The sequence below is a fragment of the Watersipora subatra genome, chromosome 11 (genome assembly GCF_963576615.1).
Source record: "Watersipora subatra chromosome 11, tzWatSuba1.1, whole genome shotgun sequence".
In the NCBI taxonomy this organism is placed as follows: Eukaryota; Metazoa; Bryozoa; class Gymnolaemata; order Cheilostomatida; family Watersiporidae; genus Watersipora; species Watersipora subatra.
This window is the reverse complement of record NC_088718.1, coordinates 44,540,710-44,565,263: the sequence shown is the minus strand read 5'-3', so window position 1 is coordinate 44,565,263 and position 24,554 is coordinate 44,540,710. Positions and strand designations below refer to the sequence as shown.

The 24,554-nt window shown below is 36.8% G+C and overlaps 1 protein-coding gene across 1 annotated transcript in view; it reads left to right on the top strand.

Moving 5' to 3' along the window:
* Positions 1-248: 248 nt before the first annotated feature.
* The window catches only part of LOC137408896 (uncharacterized), a 47,329-nt gene continuing 23,023 nt past the window's right edge, over positions 249-24,554 (top strand). The window contains exons 1-4 of the mRNA XM_068095516.1: positions 249-348; positions 13,825-14,031; positions 14,755-14,927; positions 20,203-20,336. Of these exons, the coding sequence (XP_067951617.1) occupies positions 327-348; positions 13,825-14,031; positions 14,755-14,927; positions 20,203-20,336 (536 nt within the window). The 5' untranslated portion in view covers positions 249-326. The remainder of the gene's footprint in view (positions 349-13,824; positions 14,032-14,754; positions 14,928-20,202; positions 20,337-24,554) is intronic.

The window sequence follows — 24,554 nt, the reverse complement described above, 5'->3', positions numbered from 1 at the left end:
TCATTCATTGGCATCGAGTATGATGGCTTCAGCCTTTTGTCCTACACTAACATTTTTAACAGATGATTTTTGGAGAGCATGCAGTTGAAAAGCGTCACATCTGTGCTACAAACGCGGGTCAACCTATGACAGTTCTGAATAGCGGGCTTTCGCTCTGGGCGCGCTTAGTTAGTTAAATTTGTTTACTAGAGTACATAATTATTAAGTTAACGTCGTAGGCTTCGTGCGGTTTTTAAACATTTTATTCACAGCCATTTTGCACGGCATAGCTGTTAAGTTTGTGTCAACCCTCGTAAAACATCACAAAATTACTTAACCATTCACAAATGAAGGAGCAATCTTTTGCGGGTGAGGATAATGGATTTAACATATCAAGTGGCGCACTAGTTTTCTTGTTCTTGTTACGTTATTAGGTACTTTCCTTTAATATTGGCCTTAAACTTTTATCAAGGTTGTTTCGCACCACTTCTTGTGCATCCTAGCTTTTTGCTGTTAGAAGAAACAGAACAATTATTCTAAAGCAGCTGTGACAGTCTGACGTTGACTCGTTCATGCTTTGCCTTCTGCCCACATGACCGGCATTTACAACTTCCGCTTATTCTGCTAATAAACTATTGACATCTTGACTAGATATAATTGTGCTGGCAGTAAAAAAAGGACGATTAGTGTCACAATTGTGTGTATCATTAACTAATGCGTATAATCCATTACAGTCATAAAAGGGCTGAGACCATATATATTCACTCTTCAAATGTAATCAGTTTTCTGTATCACTGGGCTTGTAAAGAATATCAATTAATTTTACTGCAGTATAGTTGTTTGTTGCTGAATGGCTGTTGATAAAAGCTGTTAATATGGAAATCACTGGTTCCACTTTTATTCAATTGTATTCATTTTGCAATATTCAAAGTTAGTTATTCAATTGACTTAAAATTCTGCACAAAGTATGTACCTAACTAATACGCCATTAAAAATTATAAGGCTTTTTGTGTTCAACATACTACAACACTTTTTTTGAAGATTTAGGTATCATCTTGATAACATATAGAGATATCCGCATGTATGCTAAGTGTACACGTTTTACATTTAGGTTAGCTAATAAGATATAGTCGCTAAAAGGTAAATCAGTTTTCAGTTTACGCCACCTTTCCCTCGTCTTCATTTTGGTTTTGGAAGTTCACGACATTTGCACAGCGTAAATGATCATAATCAATATGTGTTGCTGTTTCTGCTCATCCATTAGTAGTTGTGCCCATATTAAAGGTTGACTTGCAATAAAATTCACATTACAGTTATTTGGTATCAAAAATTTCACCATGTCTTACTCTGTTGTGTTGTAGGTGTCAAATACGTGGAAATGTGATTACCAGCTCTTAAAAGCTCAAAAACGAAAAGCCGCTGTAGATTAGAATCTGTTTATTTATCTGACGTAGTCATTCCAGTTTGGTTATCGTCTTGTCACGTATGTTCTCACGTGAATTGAAAAGCCAATAAAAAGCTCAATATAAAACTTATCGTAGCACTAGTTTATGACAAACACTTCGGGTTTTACCGAAGACCCCATATCAAATACAGATGCTCACTACTTTACAGTTTTCTTTCGGCATTATTCAATCGTCAAGTCGTAATCTGATCACGTGACCCAATACTTCGCAAATGTTTTTTGCAGTTCTTTTCGATTATCACAGGTAACCAAAAGGCTCGTCATGATTATCAGACAATGATATATACTCCTTCGAGGTAAGGTTAAAAAGTTTAACGATTTTTTACGGTAAGTTATAAGATATCAGTGCTAAAAGTGACAGCATTACAATGACGATAAAACAGACGCGTAAAAACAATAGACATGGTTTTATTGAATGCGTGAAGTATATTTGTGAAAATATTTCGACGAATGAGGTTGCATGAAAGTGTAAACATAAACCATCTTGTAACAACTACGTCCCATTTGAGACGTTTTGGAAAGCGAATCCAAACTACGGCGATCTCGTGTGGCTGCGATTAACTGTTCGTTTTTGAGCTTTTAAGAGCTTGTAATCACATTTCCATATATTTTGCACGTACAACACAACAGAAGAAGACATGGTGAATCTTATGATACTAAATAACTGTAATGTGAATTTTGTTGCAAGTCAACCTTTAAGGTATTTCGACAAATATAAAATAATTTTTTCACAACCTTTTTTACTTTTAAAAATGAATGTAATTATATAGGCTAATGCGCATGAAAGTGTCTAAACTTTGCTTTACATACTGTTACAAGCCGTTATTGCATTACTGACATTACCAGTGTGTGTGCTGTTATCCTATTTTGTGTTGTCCAATGGGTGTTGTCTAATTTTGCTATTCAATTAGTACACAATTTTTTATTAGGCTTTGTTGCAATTACTTATTAATGTAATTAATTGTAGTAAAGTTAATTTGATTTGATAGACTGCTTTACCAAGCAATGAAAATTGCAAATTATATGGTATTACATTTCTAATTAAATCACCCCAAGATTCCAAACCTTCCGCCCCTATTCAATTTGTCTACCAAGTTGTAAGTCATTCTATGTAGGATAATTAAAAATCCACTCACTAGGTCAAAAATGCACCTGCTATTATAACATCAGGTATGTTTGCTGTATTTAGAATCAAATATAGGCTATACAGTATATGAAAACTGTATAGAGTTCAGCTTACAGTAGCTCAGTGAATTATACAGTATTGGAGAAAATTTCTACTGTCATTGCCTCATCATCTATATATTCACATAAATGATATTAGGCAATATTTACATGTATATTATATATATAATACTAGCTGGATGCCCGGCGTTGCCTGGGTATTAAGAATCAGCTTATAAACAATGAGAGGCACATAGCCTGGCATATTGCCAATGGATAATTTGAGTAAGATTACTAATAAGACCTCTCATGACTTTACGCCGTCACTTTGCGTCGGTCGTGACGGAAATCAGTAGCGTATTTGCTACCATATAGCGACATATCTATATATATATATATTTCTCAAAGTATGTCCGTATGTGTATTCTAGGTTTGATCGTCCGGCTATAGCAAATATTAGAATAGTTGTAGCTGGACAACAATACAGACGCAAAGTCATGGCTTACTGCCATTAAAAGCCTATCTTATTAAGCAACTTACTAGAATTTTCTATTGGCTGTGCGCCTGGCTAACAGCTTGAAAGTCACAGTTGTTCGACAAAGTTTTAAAACCTTTACAGTTGTTTTTATTGTTCTTTTAATTTATTTCAACTACACAAAACACTTCTCTCATGATATGTAATTTGAAATTTAGAATGGAAAATGTTGTTATATGTTAAATACAAATCAATTTCCTGTCCAATAGGTTTTTTATTACCCGGGCAACGCCGGGTAGCACAGCTAGTACATGTTTATGCAATGCCGTGCCTTCAGCTAGTTAAGTAATAAAAGGATTCAGGTCCACCAATAAGGTTTTGTTATTAAAGGTTTTCAGCTGAAGTGCAAAGCTATGCATCTTTACGAAGTAATATCGCCACTGCTATGCTACGCCACTCGACTTAGCTTGAATATAATTGGATATTTTTGATGAACGTATTTAAAACCATCAGTATGCTGTCAAACATGGTGCTATTCTAGAACTTGCTAACATTACACATGTGTAAGCATTAGACACTGCTGATTCATTCTCGAAAACAGAAGCAATTGGATCGCCAGCTTTCTTGATGTCTTAACAGCCCATCTTATTTTGACATATGGCTGTCACTAGCTCTATTATACTGGTTAACCAATACCAGTTCTACTTTTATACATTCGTAGCTGGGACAAATGGCTTTATATACTGAAGGTTTACACTTTAGATAATCCACATTGGTTCTTAGCTGTACAGCTGTAAACATTTTTGTCATTGTCAAATAATCTTCATGACTGTTTCTCCGTTGGCTTGGAACCCATAAATCTTTTTGAGAATACATCGCCAGCGTTTCTTCAATGTGCCTTTTCTTTCAGATTTTTGCGTTTGAGGTCACCACCGCAGCATATGACCTAGGAGTAACATAACTGCATGTCATGCAAGTGCCAAGTATTACTGGTACTTTGCCAACAAACATTATGCTTTTTAGCTAAAGCTTTATACAAGCTAATATTATATAGTACTGTCTCATTATAGCTATTAATAATGCTTGTAGCTTTTTACAAAGCTTTTCTATGACCAAACATATAAATACTTGGGTTTTCTGTTATCAAATCAGTTGTCTCTGGAGTGTGCAATAAACCATTCCTCTAATTTAATACTCTATTTAATTGCTTCTGTGCAGAAACATAACAGAAGCTAATTGGCGACAAGGATTTCTCTTTTGAACAGTTACAAAGAGTTTTGTTCAGATTTTATCATTGATAAAATCGATACAAAGAGTTCTAGTTTATTACAAGAGTAACTGTTCAAAATTGCACCACTACAATGGCAGAAGTAGCAGACCTGATCAAGCTAATGCAGAAGCAGCAGGAGGACCAGAGACAGCAGCAAGAGGAGCAGAGAAAGCAGCAAGAAGAGCATAGACAACAGCAGCATGAGGAGTTCAAGCAGCAACAAGAGGAATACAGACGTCAGCAAGATGAAAGAATGGAGGAGAATAAGAAACTGATGGAGCTACTACTACAAAACCTACAACGGAAACAAGAAACAGCTGCAACCGCTGTTCCAGCCTTCCCAGGTTTTGACCCAACAGCAGAGCTACTAACAGATTACATAGACAGATTCAACACATTCATTGCAGCAAATTCTATACATCAAGACAAGATTGCTGGCACTTTTCTCACCAACCAACAGCCTACACTCTACAAGCAGCTTAGTAATATGGCAGCTCAGCTTTCAACACCCAAGCAGATCAACGACCTCAACATGGATGAAATACTGGAATTTCTCAAAGACCAGTATGACCCTAAGCGCTTCATTGTTAGAGAGCGTTACAAGTATTGGAGTGACATGCAGAGGAAACCTGGAGAAACTATTCAAGAGTTAGCTGCCAGAATTCGTCAAGATGCAACTACATGTGCCTTCATAGACATTACAGATCCATTAGATGAGGCTCTCAGAACAAGATTTATCTGCTCTGTAAACAATGAAGCAGTTCTCAAATCTCTCTTCAAGGTCAAGGACAATGAACTCAACTTTAACAAAGCTATACAGGTAGCACAGGAAACAGAAGAAGCAGCTAAAGTTGCCAAAGAGACAGTTTATGGAAACTCGTCTAAAATCAACAAGGTTGCTCAACAGAAATCAAGATACAAACCAATCCAGAAAAACAACTCTACACCTGACAAGCAGAAGGAAGGAAAGCTATGCTACAGATGTGACCGAACTAACCATACAGCGGATGACTGCAGATTCAAAGCAGCCACCTGCAACTTTTGTTCTAAACAAGGTCACATAGAAAGAGCATGCAAGAAAAAGAAATCATCTGCAGCAGAAAAACCAGTAAAGATGATAGAATGCACATCAACCAAGATGGTGAAACTTGCTGAAAACATCAAACTGGAGGGAGACAACTTCACACTTGAACTGGACACTAGAGCATGTGACAACTTCATCTGTAAATCAATATGGGAGAAGCTAGGAAAGCCAAACCTAAAACCTACTACAGTTAACTACAAATCAGCCTCAGGACATCTCATAGAGACGCTTGGCAGATGTGAGCTAACTGCCCAATTGGATGCACAGAAAGAAGTCAGACTACCATTTGTGATTAGTGCTGTACAAGATCTCAACCTACTAGGAAGAACTGCTATACAGCAACTAGGCATCTCTATTGATGACAAGCTACAACAGAACCTTGTATCAACAATCACAGAGAACCAGCCAGATGGGAGGTTACAAATCAAGTGTAAGGAGATGTGCAAAGAATTTCCAGAAATATTCAAAGACGAGCTAGGATGTCTCAAGAACTTTGAACTAGAGATAAACTTCAAACCTTCAACAAAGCCAGTCTTCTGCCGACCCAGACCAGTTCCTATTGCCTTGACAGAAGAGCTCAACCAAGCATACGAAGCAGGTGTAGCTAAAGGCATATGGGAACCAACTCAATTCAACCAGTATGGAACACCAGTTGTACCTGTACGCAAATCTACAACAGGTCAAGCTGCAGGGAAGATCAGAGTATGTGGAGACTACTCCAAGACTATCAATAATCAGCTAGAAACACATAGGAAACCTATCCCACTACCAGAAGATCTAATCAGAAAACTAGGTGGAGGCTATTGCTACACAAAGATTGATTTAGCAGATGCCTACAATCAAATATTGTTGGCACCAGAAAGTCAACGACGACTAGCACTATCAACACACCGAGGAGTACTACTACAGAAGAGGTTGCCCTTTGGCATAAGCTCAGCACCAGGGTATTTTCAAGAAATCATGGAGCAACTGACACAAGACCTCCCAGGAGTAGCAGTATACCTAGATGATATACTAGTGAGTGGAGCCAATGCAGAGAGCCATCTACAAAACTTACGTCGACTTCTTCAAAGATTAGAAGAAAGAGGGCTCAGATGTAGAAAAGACAAGTGCTGTTTTGCTCAACCTACAGTAGAGTATCTGGGACACAAACTCACTTCAAAGGGAATCACTAAAGGAAAGAAGGCAGATGCAGTACAACAGATGCCAGTCCCAACAGACTTAACTCAGCTAAGATCTTTCTTAGGAGCTACACAATTCTACAGCAAGTTCATACCCAATCTGTCACAACTCACAGGACCATTGCACAAACTGACACGCAAAGGAGAGACCTGGAAGTGGGGCACTGAACAAGAAAAGAGCTTCAACAAACTGAAAGATATGCTATCAACTGATAGTGTCTTAGCACACTTCAACCCAGATCTTGACATTGGAATCTCATGTGATGCTTCAGAAACTGGACTGGGAGCTGTACTATTTCATCGTTATCCTGATGGAAGTGAGAGACCAATAGCCAATGTTTCAAAAACACTGACCAGCACACAGAGGAAATATGGACAAATACAAAAAGAAGCTCTCTCAATCATATTTGCTCTAAAGAAGTATCACCAGTACCTGTATGGTCGACGGTTTATCTTGGTAACTGACCACAGACCTCTTCTCACACTTCTAGGACCTACCAAAGGAGTTCCAGCTCTAGCAGCCAACAGACTAGCAAGATGGGCACTGGTACTAAATCAGTATGACTACACCATAGAATACAGATCTACCCAGCATCATCAAAATGCAGATGTCCTCTCAAGACTGCCAGTTGGACCTGATAAAGAGTTTGATGCAAGAGAAGATGAGGATGATGTTGATACAGTATGCACTATTCACACTATTGGACAACAGCTCAACTCTACAGACTACAATGTTCTAGCAAAGGAGACAAAGAAAGACCCAACACTAGCCACAGTAATGCGCTACACAGCAGAAGGATGGCCTGGTAACAAAGAGATGAAGGAGACTCAGCTGTCACTCTTCCACAAGATCTCAGATTCACTTTCTATCACTGAAGGTTGTCTTTTATATGGCAACAGAGTAGTCATTCCTGTCAAGTTACAACAGGAAGTATTAAAGATCCTTCACCTTGGACACTTTGGAATGGAAAGAATGAAGAAGCTAGCTCGAACTGTTGTCTATTGGCCTCGCATTGACTCTGATATAGAGGAGACAAGCCGACAGTGCACTGCCTGTGCTGAACACCAGAAGCTTCCACAGAAGTATCCTATACATCCCTGGATGCTACCTGAGAAGCCATGGAGTCGTCTTCACCTAGATCATGCAGTGAACTTCATGGGCAGCCAATGGCTAGTGATGATAGATGCCTACTCAAAGTATCAATGCATACACAGGACGTCATCTACTTCTACCAGAGCTCCCACAGACATCTTAGAGGAGATATTCGCACACTTTGGATACCCTCACACCATAGTCACTGACAATGCTACCAGCTTCACCTCAGGAGAGTTTCAGCAGTGGTGTCAAGAGAGAAGCATTGTTCACCTCACTGGAGCACCCTACCATCCAGCTACAAATGGCGCAGCTGAAAGACTAGTACAATCCTTCAAACAAGCCATGAAGAAATCGTCACTCTCACCTAAATCTGCACTACAACAGTTCCTGATGCACTATAGAAGGACACCACTTCCTACAGGATACTCTCCCAGTCAGCTGCTGAATGGAAGACAGATGAGATGCAAGATTGACACCCTATTGCCATCACCCGCACACATAGCACAGTTTCATCAATCCAGAGAAGTCAACCGATCGGCAGAAAAGACAGTTAGCAAGATACACAGCTACAATCTTGGAGCACCATGCTATGCCTTGTATCATGGACCTAGACGCAACAGACAACCTAGATGGGTTCCAGCCATTGTTACTAAGATATATGGAACTCGTAGTCTCAATGTCAAAGTGGTACCAAAGGGACCTACTTGGAGAAGACATGTTGAACAACTCAGACCAAGATACTCAACAGAAGAAGATCAAGACCCTGGAGATAAACCTGATATAACAGAGGAGACAAAACTGCAACTACCAGCCCCTACAACTGTAACAGAGCAACCTCCGTCTAGAAGAAGACCACGCAACCCTCGTCTACCTGATGGAGATGAGCATAGCAGAGACAAACCCCGAAGGTCTAAAAGAACCAGAAAGAACCTTTAGCTTAGTGAGGAGGTGTCATGCAAGTGCCAAGTATTACTGGTACTTTGCCAACAAACATTATGCTTTTTAGCTAAAGCTTTATACAAGCTAATATTATATAGTACTGTCTCATTATAGCTATTAATAATGCTTGTAGCTTTTTACAAAGCTTTTCTATGACCAAACATATAAATACTTGGGTTTTCTGTTATCAAATCAGTTGTCTCTGGAGTGTGCAATAAACCATTCCTCTAATTTAATACTCTATTTAATTGCTTCTGTGCAGAAACATAACACTGCATATGGTCCATGTTAACAATATCTCCTACACTTTTGGCGTAGGATGTATTGCAACCATTTGCTCTTGAGACTTGACACAAGAGCAATTGTGGTTGAATGCCCTTCCTAACACCACCAATGGTCCTTGTGTGATTCCAACAACCAACCTATTAATCACAAACCAGCCTTCTAACCTCTGAACTACCAGCTTTTTTTTAATGATATTCTTTATTGATAATAATTAAAAATTCATTAGATCTTTATTGAAAAGTTTGTAATTTTAAACATTTCTCTTTTCACTGGTTCCTATTCAGACTTACATTTACTTATATAGTTTAGATTTTGTATGATACCCTTTTTAACTTACCTTTTATTCATGTTTCATGTAGGAAGAGCTTTTAATTAACTTACAAGACTTTCAACCTGGCTTGCGCAGAGCCTGATACTTGAGGCTTTGAATTGCCAACCTTGTCAAATAAAAAAGCCCTTTCCTATATGTAGCTCGGTACTGGTTATATACTTTGTTCAAACAGTCGCTTTTATCGTTGACTCTAGACTGGTTTGTTTTCACATTCAGGTAGTGCTCTTCAGAACTCTCATCTGTTTTGGTTGTTTTGACTTATTCTTTCTGATTAGTCAACACACCGGTTCACGTGGATGTAGTTATTTTATAATAGGGATTTTCTTAGGTTGATTTTGCTTTCGTAGTTGATGCTATGCTGGGTGTCCGTTTGCCATTCCTGTATTTCGCCAATAAGTCACTTCTTAGCCAACAATCTGTTTTGTTTAAAACCATTAAATTTTGGTTATACTGCGATAAATTGTCAGTCTCTACTTACGACTCTGATTTAAACACAAATATATACGTGTATTGTACAATTTTATTCTGAAATACTCAAATTTTTGCTGAGAAAATAATATAAACATTGCAAAGATAATCGCTACTTTCATATGCTTTTGAGATTATCTTTCATAAGCATCTTGTGGTCTGTTGGCACAACTAGTACCGTTCAATCATTGGAAGGAAGCTTTTTCTACGAAGAATACATTATACCCTACGAAGAAAGAGTCTTTCAAGGTATGAACCCTGCAAAAGCTTCTTTGAAGAACAGATTCTATAAAGGATCATTCGAAGACCGAATTCTACAAATAGTTCTTTGAGGAACAAATTCTACTATAGGTTCTTTGAAGAACTGGTTTTAGAAAGTGTTGTTCAATGTACAGGTCCAACATAAAGTTCTCTCAAAGTACAGGTCCAACATAAAGTTCTCTCAAAGTACAGGTCCAACATAAAGTTCTCTCAAAGTACAGGTCCTACATAAGTTCTCTCAAAGTACAGGTCCTACATAAGTTCTCAAAGTACAGGTCCAACATAAAGTTCTCTCAAAGTACAAGTCCAGCATAAAGTTCTCTCAAAGTACAGGTCCAACATAAAGTTCTCTCAAAGTACAGGTCCAACATGAAGTTCTCTCAAAAAGTGGAAAATTAAACTTAAGCTCGCAACACCTTTGAGCAATATCCAGCTTTCACCAAAGACCCTGCATTGCAGTTTTCACTGGGCCTTTTGTATTAGTTTTCTATAAAAAGTTAATTGTATGCACATGTAATTTTAACTAATTTAACTAAAACCCAATTTTGTAAAAGCTAATTATTATTAACCTTTTGAACATAAATAGCCTTAACAAATAGTTTAAAGGTTTACTTGCAACAAAATTCACATTACAGTTATTTGGTATCAAAGGATTCACCGTGTCTTACACTGCTGTGTTGCAAGTACAAAATATGTGGAAATGTGATTACAAGCTCTTAGAAGCTCAAAAACTAACAGTTAATTGCAGCCATCACAAAACCGCCATAGATTAGAATTCTTTTCCAAAACGGCTCAAATGACGTAGCTGAACAAGAAGGTTTCTGTTTACACTTTCATGCAACCTCATTCGTCGAAATATTTTCAAAAATATACTTCTCGCATTCAATAAAGCCATGTCTATTGTTCTTACGTGTCTATTTCATCATCATTGTAATGCTGTCATTTTGAGCACTGATATCTCAAAACTGACCGTAAAAATTTGTTTAATTTTTTAGCTCGAACGAGTGCGTATCATCCTCTGATAAACATGACGAGCCTGTTGGTCACCTGTGATAGTCGGAAAATGCTGCAGAAAGTATTCGCGCTGTTTGGCAGGAAGTATGGGTCACATGATCAGATTACGACTAGACGATTAGACCAAGCCGAATCAAAACTAAAGTAGCGAGCATCTATATTTGATACAGGCTTTTCGGTAAAACCCAAAGTGTTTGCCATAAACTAGTGCTACAAGAAGTTTTATATTTGAGCCTTTTATTGGCCTTTCAATTCACGTGATAACATCACGTGTCAAAACAATAACCAAATTGCTTGAGTACGTCAGAGAAATAAATTTATTCTAATCTACGGCGTTTTCGTGATGGCGGCGATAAACTGTTCGTTTTTGAGCTTTTAAGAGCTTGTAATCACATTTCCACATATTTTGCCCCTACAACACAACAGAGTAAGACATGGTAAATCTTTTGATACCAAATAACTGTAATGTGATTTCATTGCAAGTCAACCTTTAAAGTTGGTGCCATTATAAATCAATAACGATAACTGATTGCACTAACTTATCAACTCAGTGTTAACTCAACTCAGTGTTAACTCAACTCAGTGTTAACTCAACTCAGTGTTAACTCAACTCAGTGTTAACTCAACTCAGTGTTAACTCAACTCAATGTTAACTCAACTCAGTGTTAACTCAACTCAGTGTTAACTCAACTCAGTGTTAACTCAATTCAGTGTTAACTCAACTCAATGTTAACTCAACTCAGTGTTAACTCAACTCAGTGTTAACTCAACTCAATGTTAACTCAACTCAGTGTTAACTCAACTCAGTGTTAACTCAACTCATTGTTAACTCAACTCAGGGTTAACTCAACTAAGTTGTTAACTCAACTCAGGGTTAACTCAACTAAGTTGTTAACTCAACTCAGTGTTAACTTAACTCAGTGTTAACTCAACTATGTGTTAACTCAACTATGTGTTAACTCAACTATGTGTTAACTCAACTCAGTGTTAACTCAACTCAGTGTTAACTCAGTTCAGTGTTAACTCAATTCAGTGTTAACTCAATTCAGTGTTAACTCAACTCAGTGTTAACTCAACTCAGTGTTAACTCAACTCAGTGTTAACTCAACTATGTGTTAACTCAACTATGTGTTAACTCAACTATGTGTTAACTCAACTATGTGTTAACTCAACTATATGTTAACTCAACTCAGTATTAACTCAACTCAGTGTTAACTCAACTATGTGTAACACACTCTCGGCAGTTTATCAAGTCATCAACCTGTTTTGTTGTTAACTTAACTGGAATTCGTGAAATTTGGTTACTTCCAATCTTCTTTGGTTATGGGAACTTGTGTGCAATTATTTATTCTAAAAGGAATAAAGGTACTTTCACAGTATGACAATTAAGTGATTCATCGCCATTTTTTGCTTATCCAGATACCTGGGATTGGCAAGAGTCAACTTGACAGATTTGTTGTTTAAAATTACTGGTGAAACCACACATTGATAGCTAATAGCTATATCTATTTGAAGTAAGTGAAATAGTTGGTGAAATGTAATTGGTAAAATGTAGTTGGTGAACCTTGGTTGGTGGAACCTCGATGCAATTTACATGCAAGTCAGCATGCAACAGCATGCTGACTTGCTTTGCTGTTCATTTAAAAAAACAGCATTTCAAGTCAGCATGCTTTTCTTTTAAATATATACATAAAAAGTTGACAAGCTTATATCATACACAGTGATCCAAATATATATGCAGTCAAACACTACCTATGAGGTTGATTCGTTCTGAGGTTTTCTTTGTATCTCAAAACTGATGCATGATGAAACACATTATATACCATATTCCACACGTTCCACAGCCCACAAACTGATAAATAAAATAAATATAAATATATGATAAATAAACACAATTTTAATGATAAATGATCAAATACTTGCACATAGCATTAAAAAAGGCATTATATAAAACTTTGTAAAATAATTGCAAAAAGATTATATAAAGTATTGTATATGCAAAACTGAAATAATGAAAAATTTTCTTTGATTATTTACCATAGCGACGCGTTAATGGAAGTAGAGGTGGAAGTGGTGGTAGAGCTACTTAGCATAGTTTGGTCTAACCTGGGAAAAGTCGAAGTAGTTTGTTTTTCGTTATTTAAATATTTTATTATGCTGTATATAGTTATATATATTTATTATTTATATATAAACATTGTGATACAAAAATGCAGTTCAAAGTCTTATTTTTTCTACCTCTATACATCTCTGCGTACATCTCAGCGTACATGTATGGCTTAAAGTCTTTGCTTTTTATTACATTCACCCCTAGAGCTAGTCCAGTTCATTAACAAACTTCTTTCATGAAGCTTAGAATAAATTAATACCTTCATTTATGAGTTTACATTTACGTAATTGCGATCAATTTATGTTCCCAAGTGTAAGATATAGCGGTAAGGAGAGTCCCTGAATTCGTTAGACTAGTCTGTACTGTCTCTATACCAAAATATCTGAATAATTACAAAATCATTACCAGATTGTGTGAAAATATGACACTTGTTATTGCTGTCACTTAAAGCTGTTATTAGTGGATAAGCTATTTATGATGTGGCATGGTTCAGTAAATGAGCGCAAGCGTAGCGGAGCAGTTCACTCCTCATTCATTATCATAATTTCAAGCTTGATTAACAATAATTGCTCTTTTATAAGATCTCTATTAAACCCATTTTAATACTGATTTCATGAACACGTATCTTCAGTAATTCAAAGCTTGGTTTAAGATTAATCCGCTGATTGCTGCTTTAAAAGTAGCCCTACTGAATGGTTGTAGATTCATACATCAACTTTGTAAGAGTATCACTGGCCGTGGCGATCATCAAAAATAAACCAAGCAATTTAAAAGACGGCGAGGCTTACGCGTTGCTTCTTAGTGGGCATGCGAAGGATGAACAGAATGACTGGAAACGAGAATATAACATACTCAAACATGAGCTGTTATGTCTGAAACAAGCTCAACTGGTAAAGGAGATGAAGGCCGGTAGGTACACTCCAACGCATTTTTTGTGTCTTGTTTGAGTTATTTGACGTGCCACCTTCACAAACTGCCCCGGACCCTTCATTATGCAACTTATCATCTCAACTGATTGGTCAGGGCTGGATTATTCAAAATACAGTCAAACTTCTACCTACAGGGTAGAGGTTTGACTGCACTGATTGGGTCTGAGCATGGAGTTATTCAGCGTGCAGCGTAAGTCAGAACCCCGGATAACAAGCAACTTAAAGACTTTGAATGATTTCTAAGGTTAATCATGTTATTAAAAAACCTTTGTAAAATAAATATGTTTTAGATCGCGACGGAAATTTTTTATTCTGTTTAAAGAACGAATTATGAAATTGCAAATATTTTGAACTTTGCCGCGTAATCAAATGATGAGCATATCGAAAAGCCTTATCCTCTTTTACGATTTTCCTTATCTTCTCTTACGGCTTTCCACATCCTTTTTCAATTTTCCTTATTCTGATACATCGAAGCTTTATTAAAGTAATGCATTTATTTTCCATTTAAATCCTTATTTTTCATCCTAATCTTATTTATTATTTTGATCTTATTAATTATTTAGTGATGATCTACCTGTAGGTATGTGATGAAAGATATTTAATACTCCTGCATTTAGCTATTTCCTTTAGTTTTTATTCTCTTCATACGCATGCAACACCATGGAACACTTCTAAGTAACGATACGCCGGTTTTTCTTTTGAGATGGAGGACACAAAATTGATTCCGTGCTGACCCCGCCTTTAACCCTCGAGTCTCAGCATCTCGACAGCCCAAATGATGATGACCACCAAGCACTGTCCTTGTCCAAGATGACCAGCCACAGTGTGTTTCTTAATAAAATTGCTGCTATGAAGGACCTCACCTCTGGCTCTCTGGTTTGTATTTAAAGGCTTTTGTACATACCTCGAATAATTTTTAAAATTGATTGAAAAGCTCTTTAAATCAATCTTTTCGGGATTGTCCGAGGCATCAACTGGGGTTTTGAATTTGAACCCCCTTCGATTTTCATTAAATGTAAAAAATTTAGTTGACTTGTACATAGTTCTGTTAGTGCAACGATTAGCAAGCCATTCTGGCAGCAAAGTTGATGTTGTTTTAAAACCATTAAAAAAGGGACAAATTTTGACGCTTGTTCTAGAAACAGTTGATGCTATAACATTACTTGGAAGTGAGCACCCGTATGGCTTCGGTTAAATTTATTTTTTTTATGATACGAAACAACTTTCTCACTACAAAACACCTATTATGTTTAGAGATTATTACCAACAATTTTTCTATCTTAGCAGTTCTAAATTTTTTACTACAGTGGAACCTCGGTTTTCGAACGACTTGCAGTTTGAACAAATCGGAGTCCGAACAAAAAATTCGAGAAATTCTTGCTTCGTAGTTCGAACAAAAATCGGAGGTTGAACGCCGGTACGACGCGTGAGTGCGTACGTGAGGGTGGGATGCTGAGCGGCGTATGGGTGTAGATCGCTCTCTCCGTGACCAACTGTTGTCGCATTGTCCGAGATTAAACAAATGTGTAGCAAATGGGCCGAGTTACAGAATTTCGTCGAACTCCACCACCCCGATAAAGCTGCAGCCACCAGAGTCATCAATGACTTTAACGACACTATCATGAACCACTTCTGAAAAGTGCTAAAAAGAAGGCAGAAGCAAGTGTCATTGGATAGATATTTTAAGAGAAAAGAACATCCTGTAGCCGATTAAAAAATCCTATTCATAATTCTTTTCTTTATCCTTTTGTTTTATTTTTACACGTTCATGTTAGCGTAATCTTTCGTATGGAAGATTACGACAACGCGAACGTACGATTAGCCTGGGTTACATTTATGTTTATGTTATTTGTGTCTGCCATTTTGCTTAACATTTTCTGAGATATACATTGCTTTTTATGTGTTGGTCAGCATTTTAATGTGCAATTTCATGCATACAATAATGTATAAAATACTAAAAAAGTAAACATTCAGGGTGTTGGAACGGATTAAAACTTATATATATTAATTCTAATGGGAAAACCTGTTTCGGATCCCAAACAACTCGGTTTTCGACCAACCTTCTGGAACGGATTGAGTTCGAGAACCGAGGTTCCACTGTAGCCTTAAACAGATTAATAGAGTAACTTCAAAGGAGACATCTGATTGGCTTGAGTTTAAAGAAGGTTTCTCTGATTGGCTTATCTTTAAAGGTTGATTTGCAACAAAATTCACATTACAGTTATTTGGTATCAAAAGATTCACCATGTCTTACTCTGCTGTGTTGTAGGTGCCAAATATGTGGAAATGTGATCGCAAGCTCTTAAAAGCTCAAAAACGAAAAGCCGCCGTAGATTGGAATCTGTTTATTTCTCTGACGTAGTCATGACAGTTTGGTTATTGTCTTGTCACGTGATGTTCTCACGCGAATTAAAAGGCCAATAAAAAGCTCAATATAAAACTTATCGTAGCACTAGTTTATGACAAACACTTCGGGTTTTACCGAAGACCCCGTATCAAATACAGATGCTCGCTACTTCACAGTTCTGTTTCGGCTTGATCTAATCGTCAAGTCGTAATCTGATCATGTGACCCAATACTTCGCAAATAATTTGTGCAGCACTTTTCGATTATCACAGATGACCAACAGGCTCGTCATGATTATCAGACAATGATATGTACTCCTTCGAGCTAAGGTTAGAAAGTTTAACGAATTTTTACGGTAAGTTATAAGATATCAGTGCTAAAAGTGACAGCATTACAATGACGATAAAATAGATGTGTAAGAAAAATAGACCTGGTTTTATTGAATGCGTGAAGTATATTTGTGAAAATATTTCGACGAATGAGGTTGCATGAAAGTGTAAACAGAAACCATCCTGTAACAACTACGTCACATTTGAGCCGTTTTGGAAAGAGAATCCAAACTACGGCGATCTCGTGTGGCTGCGATTAACTGTTTGTTTTTTAGCTTTTAAGAGCTTTTAATCACATTCCCATATATTTTGCACCTTCAACACAACAGAGTAAGACATGGTAAATCTTTTGATATCAAATAACTGTAATGTGAATTTTGTTGCAAGTCAACCTTTAAAGAAGGTTTCTCCGAGTGGCCTGTGGCGAAAGAAGGTTTTCTGAATGGCCTGCTGTTAACGAAGGTGTCTGTGATTGGCTTGTCTTTAACCAAGGTTTTTCTGATTGGCCTGTCTTTTAAAGTTTCTCTGATTGGCTAATTTTTGGACATGCTTTTCTGGTTGCTTCACCATTGTTGAACTGTTAAAGGTTGATCTATCCCAAGCATAATTATATGATAAAAATAAAGTAGAATTATTTGTGGTGTGGTAAGAGCCCTGTTTTGCTCATATGGGTAGAGGTTAAATTCCCCTACTACAGACAAACAGACAGACTTATTTATTCACTCTGCTAAACCTTCTTGTTGTCTAGTTTGTTAAAAATAAAAATATTGAAATATTACAAAAGCGGAGTTTGAAAGTTTCAATATCTTTTGTCAAGCAGATCTTCAGCAGACTTTGAAACAAAATTTTACTTTAATTTCAGCCAAAATGAGAAAATTTTATCGCTAAAATTTGTAAACTTCTTTTCATTAACACTCTGTTATCATGTCAATTAATATGATAAAATCAACTTGTTAGCACACTTGTTATCGTGTCAAGTAATCTAGCTCAGTTATTCACTGTTCATGCTGTTTTCCCTTAATCCACATTGCAAAGCGCTCTGGACCTAGAAAAAAAATACACTGATAGTGGAATTTAGTGACAAACTCATTCTGTATACATTTCTAACAGACTGAGGAGCAGGAAACTCCAACAACAGATGTATGGCCGATTCAAGCGCTTTAATCAATCTCTACGGAGTGTAAATTACTTTCTGGAGTTTACCGTGCAATCAATAATACTGTGGTTAGACATAAACCAAGTCATGCTTTTATATCCTTCAACTTTGACTTTTCATTAAACATTGTTGTATATCAATCAGATATTGGCATTCGGTTAGTTTGGATCCAGTATTGAATAATCGCTTGTGGTTTCAATTAGAGGTTCATCTATTATACAACATACTTGAAATGATGCAGTAGTTCATCTCAGGGCATTAATGACGTTCCTCCATGCTTTGAAGTTGGTAATAAGTGTTCATTCTCTTCATTGGTCAGATTAATATGCTTGATCACATATAGCCTTGTATAGCTGATGTGTAACCCTCCCATATCCCTTGCATAACTGATGTATAACCCTCCCATATCCCTTGTATAGCTGATGTATAACCCTCCCATATCCCTTGTATAGCTGATGTATGACCCTCCCATATCCCTTGTAGGCTATAGCTGATGTATAATCTTCCCATATCCCTGGTATAGCCCCGGGGTAGCCCTTGTCTAAACCTCCCATAGCTTTTATATGACTATTGTGTAACCCTCCTATAGCTTTGATATAGCCCTTGTACAACCTTCCCATAGCCACTGTATAGCCATCTTGTAGCCTTCACATAGCCCTTGTTTAACTCTCCCATAGCCCCTGTGTAACCCTCATGTAGCCTTTGTAGAATCCCTAGTAGCCTTATGGTAGCAAGTGAAATACAGTGAAACTCGGATAACTCAAACTTCAAGGGACCGAGCAAAAGTGTTCGAATTATCAGAGCGTTCAAGTTATCAGAGCACTGTCACAAGTCCATGTATTTACTTATTTATTAGTAGATACATGTACATATACAATCTATAATATAAATCCAAAGCACAAATGGCTTGTTTCAAATTAAATGCTTCTGATGTAAAATTTAAAACGTTTTTATCAAAGAGTATAGAGATTTTTCTATCACTTGAGATTGGTTTGTTGTTTGAGGTGATGTTATTGCCAGGACGTTTTTTAGATTGACATTGGCAAAACTTGATCGTTGTTGAAATGCTCAAAAGAAAAGACATCTTTTTCTTTTGAGCGTTTTACCCACGATCAATTTTGCCGATCTTTCTTGAAGTTTATGCAAAGATTACCTCACTTTACCTCGCTTCCGAAGGGCGATCGCTAAGCGGATGTTTGGTATAAATCAAATTTCACCAAACCTTTAGAAAAGTCGTTGACAAAAATATTTTGCCGATGGTGGTAATAACGACGCTTATGAATTACGAAAAGTTGAGGTTTACCTCTATGGCTTGGAATAAAGTGATTTTCTAAAGCGATAGCAACCGTTTCGGTAGCCGTTGGGCAAAAAACAGTTCGAATTAACAGTGTTGAGTTCGAGTCATATAGAGCCATTTATCATTGCGTGGTAACGGACCAAGCAAATCCATTCGAGTTAACCATGTGTTCGCTATATCCGAGGGCGAGTTAACCATGTGTTCGCTATATCCGAGGGCGAGTTAACCATGTGTTCGCTATATTCGAGGGCGAGTTAACCATGTGTTCGCTATATCCGAGGGCGAGTTAACCATGTGTTCGCTATATCCGAGGGCGAGTTAACCATGTGTTCGCTATATCCGAGGGCGAGTTAACCATGTGTTCGCTATATCTGAGGGCGAGTTAACCATGTGTTTGCTATATCCGAGGGCGAGTTATCCATGTTTCACTGTATAAAACTTTTATTAAGCACTGAATGCAGAGACTCTCAGAATTTGTAATTCATCACTATTATAAACACCTCCTGTTATTAATCAGTTGTACATGTATAGTTATATCTGTACACTGTGTATATCTGTATAAATACAGTGAGTACGCATGTATATGGCCCTACCATATATGAGACACATCGTGCACACGTGTACAGATCATGCACACGTATACACATCATGTACACATCATGTACTTAGGTATAACTAAACCATATACAAATATATAGCTTTATTCAGCATGTACATATACGCGTATATACACATATATTTAACCATACTGAACCAAGTGTAACTGTACACTAGTACACGCTAGTCATACGGGGCACTGTCAGTCAAGCCGGGTAAGCTCGCTGTCGCTTTAGGAGTTTTTCTAATAACTTTGTGTGCTTTCTTTGCTTTCTCCTATGACCTTCACTTGTATTTTAATGATTCTGCTGTAACCATGAATTGAAACTTTCTAACAAGACCTGCAGCTATGCTTCTCACAATTTATTCTACAGACTCTAATCCTGTAATTTTCCTAAATGCATCAGAGATTTTATGCCCTCGCAGGTGATTCTGAATTCAGCCGCCCTTCCAACAGTTGTTGAGACATTTTGCGACTCACTCGATTCCGTAAAACACAGTCTTCTATCCATGGAGATGGCGAGCTCTGAGATGAGAGACACGAGGGCGCAGTTAATCAGGTAGAATTTAATTATCTCTATTTCATCACCCCAATAACTGACGTCTGTTAAAAGTCTAAACAGTTTATCGGCGCAAGTTAGGGGAGGATTAGTCCTTATTGATTTAAAGGAAATTAAGAATTAATTAATACCTTATAGGTAGATTATATGCCGGTGATACCAAATCCATGACTTTCTCACTGCAAAAAATGAACAGTTTTTTTTCAAATAATGAATTTACGAAACAATGACTGCTGTCGGATGCAGGTAATGGTTGGTTGACGGATGGTATCACCAGCAATTATTCGAACAGGAAATCGATAAACAATGAAACCTGTCAGGTGTGAATGATGAAGCTGTCATCTTTGCTGACAACCAATAAATTGAGAATAGTTAACAAAATGCCTATATAAAAATGTTTGCCAAGCACAAACTATTTTTAGCATGCATGAATCTGTTTAGAAGAGCGGCAGGCCAGAGAGTAAGAGTTGAATACTATAGCTATGTAGGAGGCAAAGAATAAGTGCAGGATAACGATAATAGGAATGATGGTGCTGCTTATTCTCTATGTTATGTAAATAATAAAGGTCTCGCCATGTTGACCCTTTCCGGTGCTTTCCGTAAACTAATAATCATTGTTTGAATGATGCGGTTAATTCGCAAGTTGTCTGCAAGATGGAAGGGGCAAGAATCTGCAAGTCAACCGAGTTTTGTTACCAGCAAAATTTTATCAACTGTTTCATGCTTACGAAATATAAAAACGGCACTTGTGAATGACGCGCAAGAATATACCATACAAGCTATTCCATTTTAGACATTTTAACATTTCAATTGTTCCTATTTCGATTTGAGTGAGACAGGAATACGCCGCTATGACCTCTGATGTAGAATTCCTTATCTTTTTTAATAAAAGTGCCAGCGTTAATCCGCAACCCGCGAATGTCCGTTGAAACACTTATTGTGGTAACTCAATGTGTGCACAACTCCAAATATATCGCGTGGTAACTCAATGTGTGCACAACTCCAAATCCACATAATTCGCAAAATAAAATCATAGTGATAGAGATGTGTCCCAAATGGGTCTGCAGGTTTTCAGCTTAATCGAGCACTTTGTTATGATTGGTTTAATCTCTAATCATCGTCTCCCAAAACTATAATATTAAACAAAAATATTACCTGCATTGATTGTGATGGAAATAATCGACAGCAATCTAGCAGTTTGACAACTAATTGACCGATAGCGGACCACAGCTGTATTTTAGCTTTGGTCCGCTAAACTACAGCTATGGTCCGTCAAAAAAATCGGATTTTTTCAGATTTAAATCAGATTTTTTTAAAAACATCATTTACCAGCTTTTTTCATAATCCTAACGATTTTATTTTTTGACGTGGGCCACATGAAAATATTAGCAACATAACAAAACAACTTTGCATCCTTTAATTTATCAAAAGTTGTTTTTATTTTAATTTTGACCAAGTTGTGTAGTTCATATTCACAGTAGACCCTCTATAAGTCCCATTTTTCAGGGTCAGCCTTTGAGATGGGAAAGCTTTGAAAAAAATAAATCAAACATGATATTTTAGGATGATTTAAATCCACAGCCTTTGACATAAAAAAATCATCAAACATGATTTTTTAGGATGATTCAAGTCATGATTTAAATCATTTGATTTTAAACGGCCAACCCTGATTGGCTGTTGATTAAACTGATTAAACCCTGATTGGCTGTTGATCAGCCAATCAACACCCCTGATTGGCTGTTGATCAGCCAATCAGGGTTGTATGACCATATCTTTCACTCATATCTAGAGCATTTATTCATTTATTTATTGTTACCGTTAGCTGATACCAGAAGAATCTTAGCTTCTTATGTAACCAAGTGGAATTAACTCCCATCAATCTATTTCCTTTCAGAATTCACATCTCTGACTCACTTAGTTTAAACAGTTCATGAGGTCCATACTTCGTGCACTTGTTGCCCTCGTTTTCATTAGACCACTGTCTATAGTATTCATATATTATCGCTGTGATAACTCGTATGGAAAGTGACTGATGACATATCTGATGAAAGAAAATGATATAGTCCAAGGCGCTTGGCTTTAATCCACAGAAGGTTCCTGGTGAATTGTATGACTTGATTTATTACCACAAGAAGTGAACTAGCTTAGATGTTAGATGGGCGTTCCCTTATATTAAGACAGTCGTATGAAGGTCTTTGCGCTTGCCAAGGCCGAGGCCCAGATGTAATTTTGACTGTTTAAAATTTTAGCTAACATTAACTTAAGACTGGGTACCTCAACCAACAATTATTTAATATAAAAATGACAAGTACAGGGTCCAGACTGTACTATAGTATCTTATTAAAATAAATAAAGAACCATATATACCTCTATGATTGTTAAATATATTGATTACCTTGACTTACGACTATCTCTACTCACAAATCTTTTTATATATACATATATATATATATATATATACCAGAAAATTAGTGTAAAGATTCGTTTTGACATACAAAATAATTTTTAACATGTGACATTACAGTTTTATAAATCAACTAGCATTAAGCCTTTCACTGCCAATCATGTAAAAATTCGGCTATTGGTTTAGTGCCAGCCATTTTACCGAAAATTGCCGATATTGCTTCATGATATGTGTACAGTATTTTTTCAATTTCAATCTCCATCTAGAACATTTTTGTTACATATTTTATTTAGCCAACATTTTAACTAACATTGCTATGCAAAAATTCAATGGATCTATACTTTGTGCAATGATAAAGCTGTGTGAAGCTACGATCGATGCGAAGCTAAAACGATCCTTCATAATGTTCCTTATTCTTACAAAATTATTACTTTCACCACTATCAGAGACAGTGCTGCTGCTTTAATTATCTGTATAATCACGAAAATCTGAATTAGCTATAATGTCACCAACATAACTAATTACCTGTTTTCTGACTCGCGCGCGGTAATTAATGAACTCACACAAAAATTTTCGTTTTTAGATTAGAAATTCTCAAACAAAAGTTTAAAATTGCTTCTTTGTTTTAGGCTAATTTTATAGAGAAATCTTCGGACAACACTATCAATTTCATAAAAACCTTAAAGACCGTGGGTTATGCTGTCAACAAATAATAAAATTAAGTTGCTACGCAATTGCTGGGAAAGTCGCAAAAATGCGTCTATGGCAGTGGACCTAGAAAATGCATAAATGCGTTTACGGCAGCGCAAGGGTTAAGCCTGGCCATGCCCAGGGTTGCTTATATTTTCAATGAAAGAGCACACAGCCGGGTGTTTGACAGGCTCGCACGCACCAGACAGAGTTTTGAAATAAAATATTTTTGGCCACCTGGGGAGCCTATGCGGGTGAAGTTTGGACACAAGCTAGGAAAAATTGGGGAAACACACAGCATTTGCAGACTAACAGACAGACACTCTGTCTAAGTATGATATAGCAATACAGTATAGTATAGCAATACAGTATAGCAATACAGTATAGCAATACAGTATAGTATAGCAATACAGTATAGCAATACAGTATAGCAATACAGTATAGTATAGCAATACAGTATAGCAATACAGTATAGCAATACAGTATAGCAATACAGTATAGCAATACAGTATAGCAATACAGTATAGTATAGCAATACAGTATAGCAATACAGTATAGCAATACAGTATAGCAATACAGTATAGCAATACAGTATAGCAATACAGTATAGTATAGCAATACAGTATAGCAATACAGTATAGCAATACAGTATAGTATAGCAATACAGTATAGCAATACAGTATAGCAATACAGTATAGCAATACAGTATAGCAATACAGTATAGTATAGCAATACAGTATAGCAATACAGTATAGCAATACAGTAAAGCAATACAGTATAGTATAGCAATACAGTATAGCAATACAGTATAGTATAGCAATACAGTATAGCAATACAGTATAGTATAGCAATACAGTATAGCAATACAGTATAGTATAGCAATACAGGTTTATATTTCAAATAATTTAAGGTAAAAAAAGAGAACTGTAAACTTTGTGAATCGAATATATTAAAATACGCGGTTTTTGATTAAAATTTTCTGCGGCCGCTACAATGTTGTTTTACGCTAGGCACTCATCTGACTCTGACTGATGGTTTCTGTCAATCCGTCTGTGAAACAGTCAATGGCAGCCTGACGAGCGCCAAGCATGAGACAATGTTGCGGCTGTTGGGAGAAATTTTGG